This window comes from Microtus pennsylvanicus, chromosome 11 (assembly GCF_037038515.1).
Source record: "Microtus pennsylvanicus isolate mMicPen1 chromosome 11, mMicPen1.hap1, whole genome shotgun sequence".
NCBI classification, from domain to species: Eukaryota; Metazoa; Chordata; class Mammalia; order Rodentia; family Cricetidae; genus Microtus; species Microtus pennsylvanicus.
Window position 1 is genome coordinate 61822342 of NC_134589.1, and position 9930 is coordinate 61832271.

At 41.8% G+C, this 9930-nt stretch overlaps 1 protein-coding gene across 1 annotated transcript; it reads left to right on the forward strand.

Moving 5' to 3' along the window:
• The first annotated feature begins 6717 nt into the window (after positions 1-6717).
• Positions 6718-7677, forward strand: LOC142859833 (olfactory receptor 2G3-like). The gene has a single exon (XM_075990274.1). It carries the CDS (start codon positions 6718-6720, stop codon positions 7675-7677), a length of 960 nt encoding a protein of 319 aa, XP_075846389.1.
• The last annotated feature ends 2253 nt before the right edge of the window (positions 7678-9930 follow it).

Sequence of the window (9930 nt, forward strand, 5' to 3'; positions counted from 1 at the left end):
AACATTGCTGAATTGCGGATAAAACTCCCTGCATATGAACTTTAGGGAACATTTCAGATCCAAACTATAGTAGAAAACACTCACAGATGGTTGATAAAAATGTAAATAAACACAGAAATTATGGAAATGCTCCTAAAGAAATTAATTTGAAGTACCTTAAAATACGACAATCCTATTATTCTGTATTTATCAAAAGGAAACTAAATAAGTACATCAAAAGTATCAACTCTCCCATGCTTCTTGATCTTCTCAATAAACAGGATTCACCATCAAACAAGGTTCCCATTGATGGACCAATGAGTAAGAGGACATGGTGCAGACACTAACAATGGGATGCTCTTCAGTCACGTAGAGAACAAAATCTGTCACTGGCAGCAACGTGGGAGTAACTGGAAATTCTACTCAAAGGTGAAAGGAGGAAGGTACAGAGGCAGGGACCACATACTCAACTCAGATGTGGAACTTAGGAACTCAGGGCTCGTAGGCTTAACGAGCAGTGGTTCCTAGAGGCAAGAGAGAAGACAAAACTGGGGAAGACGAAAGGAACGTGACCACACGCAAAGCTGCAGCTGGAGATAAGGGAAGAATATTGATATTCCAGAGCACAGAGGATGTAGGGTTAGAAGCAGTACAACACACAGTTCAAAACAGCTAATGAAAAGATTTCAAGGAGACTGGAGAGATGTCTCAGTAGTTACGAGCACTGAGGACCTGGGTGTAATTCCCAGCACCCACATAGCAGCTCACAACTGTCTACAGGGGATCCAACACCCTCACACAGACATATATGCAGGCAAAGCACCAATGTACATGAAATAAAAATAAATCATTAAAAAGGGATTTTGAATATTATCATGGAAAAATCATAAGTTGGAGTGCAGAGATGGCTCAGAGGTTAAGAGCACTTGCTGCTCCTACAGAGAACCTGTGTTCTGTTCCTGGCATGCCCACAACCATCTGTAACTCCAGCTCCAGGGAATCCAACACCCTCTTCTGGCTTCTGAAGGCACTGCATGCATGTGGTACATATGTATGTATGTATGTATGTATGTATGTATGTATGTATGTGTGTGTATGTATGTATGTATGGTGTGTGTGTATGTATATATATATATGCAGGTGAAACACTTATACATAAAAATTTTTAAAGTAAATCTTTTTTTAAAGTAATAATTGACTTAAGCTATTCATCTTTAATAAACAACACAAGGAGATAAATTTATGAAAACATCATACTATATCCCATGAGGATGTGGTTATTATCTGTCAATAAATACCTTAATAAAAGTAAATAAAATATGAGAGTTCTATAATATACAAAAATATTGGGTAAAGTATTTTGTCCTCTGATGGATTTACAAACAAAATAAAATAATTCCTATATACATTACATAATCTTAAAAAAATCTTATTGAACTTGTTTGCTTGCTTGCTTGTGATAAGCCCTTAAATATTACTTGTACTATTCTCAGGGCTGACCATTTGGTGTTGGATAACCGATGGGTGTGCTCTTCTCTGGGGAAGACTATTTCTCCCACTCTCAGTGTTCCTTAGTTGCTGTAGTTCTCTGTCTAGGTCTGAGGCCTTGTGGGCTTTTCCCTGTCCACTTGGCATGTCTATTGCTGTCCTTGTTCAGCTCATGTTTAGGTGGTCATGCTGGTGAGACCTTCTGTGTTTCGCTTCAGACATTAGTAGGAGACTCACAGCAAACTCTGCATTCTCTCTCATACACTCTTCCCAGCCCCTATTCTGCAGTGATCCCTGAGCCTTAGGCATGGGAGTTATTTTGTAGATGTATCCATTGGCACTTGGGCTCCATAGCTCTGCGTTTTGATTGGCTGTGGTTTTCATAATGGTGTCTTTCTACTGAAAAGAGAAGTTTCCTTGATGGGTGAAGACTGCATTTATCTGCGGGAATAAGGACAAATATTTAGATTGTTGTTAGTGATTATGCCGGTTCAGTAAAGTGGCAGTTGTAGATTCTCCTCCAAGATATATGACTTCACTAGGCCTGGGTGATTGGCTAGGTTTCCAATATCAGGTGTTGAGTACCCTCTTGTTGAATGGGTCTTAAGTTCAATTAGAGAACTGTAGTTAGCACCAAGCTATGCAGGCCGCTACTGTGGTTTTTAAATATAAAGCAAAGAAAAACCAGACTACAATTCACAATCCCAGAGAACCTAGACAATAAAGAGGTCACTAAGAGAGACATACATGGATCTAATCTACGTGGGAAGTAGAAAAAGACAAGATCTCCTGAGGAAATTGGGAGCATGGGGACCTTGGAAGAGGGTAGAAGGGGAGGGTGGAGAAAGGGAAGGGAGCAGAGAAAAATAAATAGCTCAATAAAAACAATTTTTTTTTTTTTTGGTTTTTCGAGACAGGGTTTCTCTGTAGCTTTGGAGCCTGTCCTGGAACTAGCTCTGTAGACCAGGCTGGTCTCGAACTCACAGAAATCCGCCTGCCTCTGCCTCCCGAGTGCTGGGATTAAAGGCGTGCGCCACCATCGCCCGGCCATAAAAACAATTTTTAAAAAATTATTAAAAAAAGAAGAAAATGCCCCCCACAGACTTGCCTACAGGCAATCTGATGGAAGCCCTTTCTCAGCTGAGGTTCCTCTTCTTAGATAACTCTAGCTTATGTCAAGTTGCAGGAACAAAAACACCAACCAGGACAACTATGAAATAAAGTAATCATCAAGATACCAAAAAGTTATCCCTATGGCAACAAAATAAAAATCCATTCAATGAAGAACTTCCCAATATGCTGCTGATATGGTGACTATAAAGAAATATCTTCGGGGGCTGGAGACATGGCTCAGAGGTTGAGAGCACTGGCTGCTCTTCCAGAGGTCCCGAGTTCAATTCCCAGCAACCACATGGTGGCTCACAGCCATCTGTAATGAGATCTGGTGCCTTCCTTGCCAGCAGTATATTGTATGCTTAATAAATAAATAAATCTTATAAAAAATTTTTAAAAAAGAAATATCTTCAGGGGGCTGGTGAGATGGCTCAGTGGTTAAGAGCACTGCCTGTTCTTCCAGAGGTCCTGAGTTCAATTCCCAGCAACCACATGGTGGCTCCCAACCATCTGTAATGAGGTCTGGTGCCCTTTTCTGGTCTGATGGCACCAGAACACTGTATACATAATAAATAAATAAATCTTAAAAAAAAGAAATATCTTCAGAACCCTTTGCTAGAGCAGACATCAGACTTCCCAAACCACATTCACTAATGGAAAACCCATACCCAGGAAGAGGCTGCAGACTGCTTCAATCCTGACGCGTACAGTTAACTCAGACACATTCTCCAGGGCAATGATGAGTCTAAAGACAATAAATTAACAAGAAATCCCTCTAGAATGTTCCTCTGTACAAATACAGCCCCTGACTTAATTATCTACAGGAGATAACTCAAGTCTCAAAAGATCTAAGGGGTGAACCTCAGGAGACGCCTCCCCCCCCCCCCCCGTGTCATCAAATTCACGCTTTTTTCTGCACTCCGCTTAGTCTGCCTCCTACTCCTTAAAGCCCTCACTGTCTAAGTGCAAATTCTTTCACCTAGTCCTCCATTTTCTCACTGCTGGTTCCTCACCCTGCACCTCTTCCTTCTTCAACCTCTAGGTAAGGAAGAATGGCCAGCTAAGGTCTTATGTCTGTAGTAAGTTCCTCTCTCCTCTAGCAAATCCTACAAAGGATAATAAAGAATATTCTTTTTTGTTGGTTTGTCTTGTTTTTGAGACAGGGTTTCTCTGTAGCTTTGGAGTCAGTCCTGGAACTAGCTCTTGTAGACCAGGCTGGCCTCAAACTCACAGAGATTCGCCTGCCTCTGCCTCCCAAGTGCTGGGATTAAAGGTGTGCACCACCACTGCCCGGCTATGGAGAATATTCTTACCTGTTGAGTGTGGACGAGTGTAGGAAATGAGATTTTTTTTTTAAGCCAAGGAAAACAACATAAGAGCATCTAGAAGACTGCTCATCAACCTAATTATGATCTTCTTCACCCATCACCTCAGCGATTTTCACATCCAAGAAACGAGGATGTAGGATTTTTTTATACTCTAAGATGCCAGAGCAAATCAAATTTCAACTTAAAAAAAATAAGCATACATAGTAGACCAAAACAGGACAGTAGCCATTCAAGGAAAATTAAGTCACTGCAGAATAAGTATTAGGATTTATAAGCCAACAAAATAAAATTTCTGACATATAATATTTAATGGTGATACATAAAAATAACTTCAAAAATACAGGCTAAGTCAATAGTGCTGGGGTAGTTGTGAAAAAAAAAGAATGAAAACAAAGTTTAGAGTAATGGGGAAAAAATTTACTTAAATCTGGGTAGCAATCACTGCATGCACTATGAGGGGGTAGATTAGGTCACCCTAACCTGAGCACCTGTGTGGGTGGTGGTCAGAGAAAGAATTAAGCTGATATTATGGAAGTTAATTGTAATCCCACTCTGAGCAGCCCACATATAACCTACCTATTCATTTATGGGCAAATAAGGGAGGTATGGGGCAGAAGCCAGGCCAGAATTGGGCCAGGGCCACATGTTGAGGTTTTGAAGGTTCATATGACCTTAAAAATAATGGCCTGATAGAATAATAGAGGACAGAATTTCTGGAAATTATTCAAGCAGGTTAATGTGAACACAAGACAAAAAGAGTTTAAGTGGAGTGTGATTCCTGGTACCACCTTAATTTTCCTTCATTTGTAATTGACCTTTGCCAACTGATGCTGTTCTACCCTGGCATCCAGCTCTGTTCTCCCCCGCTCCATCCTGTTGGCGAGGATTTCTGATGGTTTTGTTTATTATGCTGTTTTTTTCTTAACATTCCCAACATCATTTTAGCTTGATTTTTCCTCAGCAATTCTCTTTGTTGGACACTGTTTTCAGATTTAGGGTTTTTTTTTTAAAACTTTCATTAAGCTCTTTGTTTTTGTTCTCTTAGAGTACTTGCATGGATTCTTTCTGTCTTTTTAACATAGTTATAAGCATTCTTTTGAATTCTTCATCTGGACGTTCTCACACTCTGTTCTCACAGGAGCTGTGGGGTTAGTGATTTGGAGGAAGACATGTTATCTTAGCGTCTCATATTTCTGCGCTGTAGCTTGTGCACCTGGAGTTAGCCGCCTGAGTCCTAGCTCTTCTTTCAATGGAGGCTCCTACAATGTCCTAGACTGTAGGAAGGTTGAGCTATCGTTTTCCTTTGCTGGCCTGGTACTGGGGCAGAAGACTCTAACCTTAACCTTTCTCTTATTGTCAGGAACCATTCTGTGTCATCTCCAGCCTCCTCCTTGTGCCTGTACTTTCTGCTCCATACTGTGGAATTTCCTGTGCCCTGGGACATTTCAGGCCCCCTTCCTCAGTCCAGCTGGGTGTTTCTCTGCAGAACAGACAGTTGTGAACAAAAAGGTTGGTAGATTTTATATCATATCTTTGCAGTGAAAGAATAGCAAGTATTAATGATAATGTGGAGAAACAGTTTTTAGTGGTGGGAAGGTAAAATTGTACAAAGATTCTGGAATACGGCCTAAAAAACATAATTATAATAAAATCCAGAAGTTCCACTTTTGTGCATATACCCAAAAGAATTAAAAGCTAAACCTCAAAATGGTGTTCGGAGAGCTGCATTCCCAGCAACTTCATATCCAATGGGCAAAATATAGACACACTCAAGGGAGAATTCATGGGTGAACACAAAAGACAGCATAGTAAACACATGTAGTTAAGGTTGATTGGCCTCTTAAAAGACAGGAGATCCTGACTTAGCCTGGAACATAGATTAATCTGGGTGAGCTGGTGGGAGCGAAAAAAAACCAGTGACAAAGTTACAAATTCTGTTCGGTGAAATTTCTCTGGGATAATTAGACTAATTGGAATGGTGGGTGCTGGGCTCTGGGACTGTGGTAGACAGGAAGGTATTGTCCAATAGGCATTGACTGAGTTTGACGGAGGTAATGACTCTAGTGGTGGATGGTAGTGATAGCTAAATGAACAATATAAATGCATTTAATATATCAAAACCATGTATTGAAATGTAGTTAGATGAATTTGATGAGAAGTCACATTGCTATGATAGAATCTGGGGTAAAAATGAGAGTTGACTTCCTAAAATAAACCTCTTTACTTTAGTAACCGATTTGACAACCTTTCCCAGTAGAAAGAGCTCACAGAGTTGGGTGCATGTGTTATAAACCCAAGTTTCTACCTTCCCTTCTGAGTCCCAACACCCTTCTTCACCTACCTGTACTTAAAGGAAACGTTGGATAGCATTTCCCTCTAATAGAGTCAGGAAAGAGATGTCCCAGATGAAAGGACAGCATCGTCCTTTCCAGATGACGTGGCAGCACCGTGTTTGCTGAATGTGTAGAAGACAGAAGGCTGTGGAGGAAAGAAATAGTAGAGGAGGAAGAGGCAGAGTGAAGCATCCACACCAACAGACTCCTCTTTGACTTGATCAGACGTTGGGTAGATGGTTCCATCAGATCTTAGATCTTCTCACTCTAACGTGACGTGAAAATTAACTTATTGAGTAACGCCTGGAATCAGCCATGTACCGGGAAACTGTTCAAAATGGTTACGGAGGATATCTCACTAATACAGTGCCACAAATCCAGTGGGGGTTTTAAAGATGTTGCCTTGGGGCTTATTAAAAAGGAAGCATCCCGTATAACTTTAAAATGTATTTTTTTTTTCTGTGTAGGCATATGTGATGCGGGTGGCCATGGAAGGCCAGAATGTGAGTTTCCCCAACACCTTTGTCTTGGTGGGCTTCTCTGATCTCCCATGGCTGGAGATGCCCCTCTTTGGAGTACTTCTGCTCTCCTTCATCCTCACAGTGATAGGAAATAGCTCCATCATCTTCCTGTCCCTGGTGGACCCTAGACTCCGAACACCCATGTACTTCTTCCTAGACAACCTCTCTGTGTTGGATCTCTGTGTCACGTACACCATTGTCCCACAGCTGCTAATCAACCTCTGGGGCCCAGAAAAGACCATTGCCTCCTGGAGCTGCATGGCACAGGCCTACCTCTACCAGTGGATGGGCGGCACCGAATGTGCCCTGCTGGCCGTCATGGCTTTTGACCGCTATGTAGCCATCTGCTGTCCCCTCCGATATGTTCTCATCATGCATCTCTGGGCATGTGTGTGGCTGGCAGCTGTATGCTGGGCCCTTGGCCTGGCCAATTCTCTGGTTCAAACCACACTCACCCTCTACCTTACCCTTTGTGCAAAAAATACACTGGACCACTTCTTCTGCGAGGTGCCCGCTTTGATTAAATTGGCTTGTAGTGATACCACTATGAATGACCTGTCCCTAGCCTTGGGAGCTGTTCCTTTTGGAATAGTGTCTCCTCTGACAGTGCTCACCTCCTACACCTTCATTGCCAGGGCCGTGCTGAAGTTACCTTCAGCCAAGGAAAGGCGCAAGGCATTCAGCACATGCAGCTCCCACTTGCTCGTCGTCACCATATTCTTTGGTCCTGGTATATACACGTACCTCCAGCCTCCAGGCAACAACAAGCAGTCCAAGTTCCTTTCCTTCTTCTACTGTGTCTTCACTCCAATGCTCAATCCACTCATCTACACTCTGAGGAACAAGGATGTGAAGGAAGCATGGAGGAGGATCCTATCCTCCCAGGGAAGGAGGAAGTCTTTGAAAGCCAGATGATCTCTGCCTGGCTCTGGGAACAGCCACATGTTTAAGTTAGTGCTACAAATTTGCTTTCCCAAAAGGATCCGTGCCTAGGTTGGATTCTCAAAATCAACCACACTGAGGACAACAGAGACTCTTTCTTTTTTTTTAATTAATTAATTTATTTATTTATGATTTCTGTCTCCTCCCTGCCACCGCCTCCCATTTCCCTCCCCCTCCCCCATTCAACTCCCCCTCTCTCATCAGCCCAAAGAGCAGTCAGGGTTCCCTGCCCTGTGGGGAGTCCAAGGACCTCCCACCTCTTTCCAGGTCTAGTAAGGTGAACATCTAAACAGCCTAGGCTCCCACAAAGCCAGTACGTGCAGTAGGATCAAAACCTAGTGCCATTGTTCTTGACTTCTCAGCAGTCCTCATTGTCCGCTATGTTCAGCGAGTCTGGTTTTATCCCATGCTTTTTCAGACCCAGTCCAGCTGGCCTTGGTGAGTTCCTGAAAGAACATCCCCATTGTCTCAGTGTGTGGGTGCACCCCTCGCGGTCCTGAGTTCCTCGTGCTCTCTCTGCTTCTGCTCCTGATTTGGCCTTGGGGTTTCAGTCCGGTGCTCCAATGTGGAACTCTGTCTCCTTTCATTGCCTGATGAAGGTTAATATCCAGGAGGATGACTATATGTTTTTCTTTGGATTCACCTTCTTATTTAGCTTCTCTAGGATCACGAATTATAGGCTCAATGTCCTTTATTTATGGCTAGAAACCAATTATGAGTGAGTATATCCCATGTTCCTCTTTTTGGGTCTGGCTTACCTCACTCAGGATAGTGTTTTCTATTTCCATCAATTTGCATGCAAAATTCAAGATGCCATTGTTTTTTACTGCTGAGTAGTACTCTGATACGTATATATTCCATACTTTCTTCATCCATTCTTCCATTGAAGGGCATCTAGGTTGTTTCCAGGTTCTGGCTATTACAAACAATGCTGCTATGAACATAGTTGAGCATATACTTTTGTTGTATGATAGGGCATCTCTTGGGTATATTCCCAAGAGTGGTATTGCTGGGTCCAGGGGTAGGTTGATCCCGAATTTCCTGAGAAACCGCCATACTGTTTTCCAAAGACTCTTTTGACTAGAAATGTCTGTCTTTTAAAATCTCAGATAAGGCCATGGTACTTTTTCTGAACCCTTCTCAGATATTTCTATCCACTGAGGAGAAATGGTCTATAGATCTTTAGTAACTGCTCTTTGGCCATATGCTCTCAAAAAAAGTTCTGAAATGATTTGGGACAGATAAATTCTCCTCAGCAATGTAGCTACTGGTGAGTCCCACGTCCCTGTCAATGCTCTATAGCCTGTGTTTCTGTCAGTAACCCTGACTGAACTCACTGATTCACCAAAAACAAACAAACAAACAAACAAAATAAAACAAAAAAGCACATGAAAATAGGAGAGGACCAGCTGGGAAACACAGGATCATCAGAAGCCAGAGAAATACAGTAGGGTAATAGGGACATGAATATAATTAAAAATAAATTAGATTCATATATGAAATTCATTATTATACATAATATATAATAATTATATACAGTTAACATATGCTAATAAAACACTACATTTTTTAGAAAGTTGTATGTAAGAATTTTAAGCTGATTTTTATTAGATTTCTCCAGGCACCTACTCAAACTGTTTGAACCTCTCCTGTCTGAGAATCTCATATTTCCCTTTGTCCTCAAACGCTTTGCCAACCTACAAGTAATCATATCCTTACCTCATTTATGGCAACACAACTAAAGATTATTGTCTATGTGACATAATCATCATAACATCACCATTATAACTTTGTTTCATGGGCTGAAGAGATGGCTTAGTGGTTAAGAGCACCAGCTATCCTTCCAGAGGTCCTGAGTTCAATTCCCAGCCACCACATGGTGGCTCACAGGCATCTATAGTGGGATCTGATGTCCTCCTTTGGCACTCAGGTGTACATGCAGATAGAGCACTCATACATAAATAAATCTAAAAAATAAATTTGCTTCAGTTTTCTCAAATCATTTAAGACAAGCATCACTCGGTATCTTTATGTGACATTTTACTATTTATGCTTTATCACTTACTTCTGCTTAATTTTTCTCTTTCACTACACTTTTACAGACTAGAAAGAGCCCCTTTTTGTATACACATGACACCTATGAGGCTCCACCCGCCTAACACCTACCGCCAAGCAGCAGCAGTTGAACAGGGGTTTGACCTAAGAGAAGATGCGGTGTGTGGTGTG

What these genes read in the sequence shown, in the direction of transcription:
- LOC142859833 (XM_075990274.1), top strand. Translation starts at nt 6,718, where the DNA reads ATGCGGGTGGCCATGGAAGGCCAGAATGTGAGTTTCCCCAACACCTTT.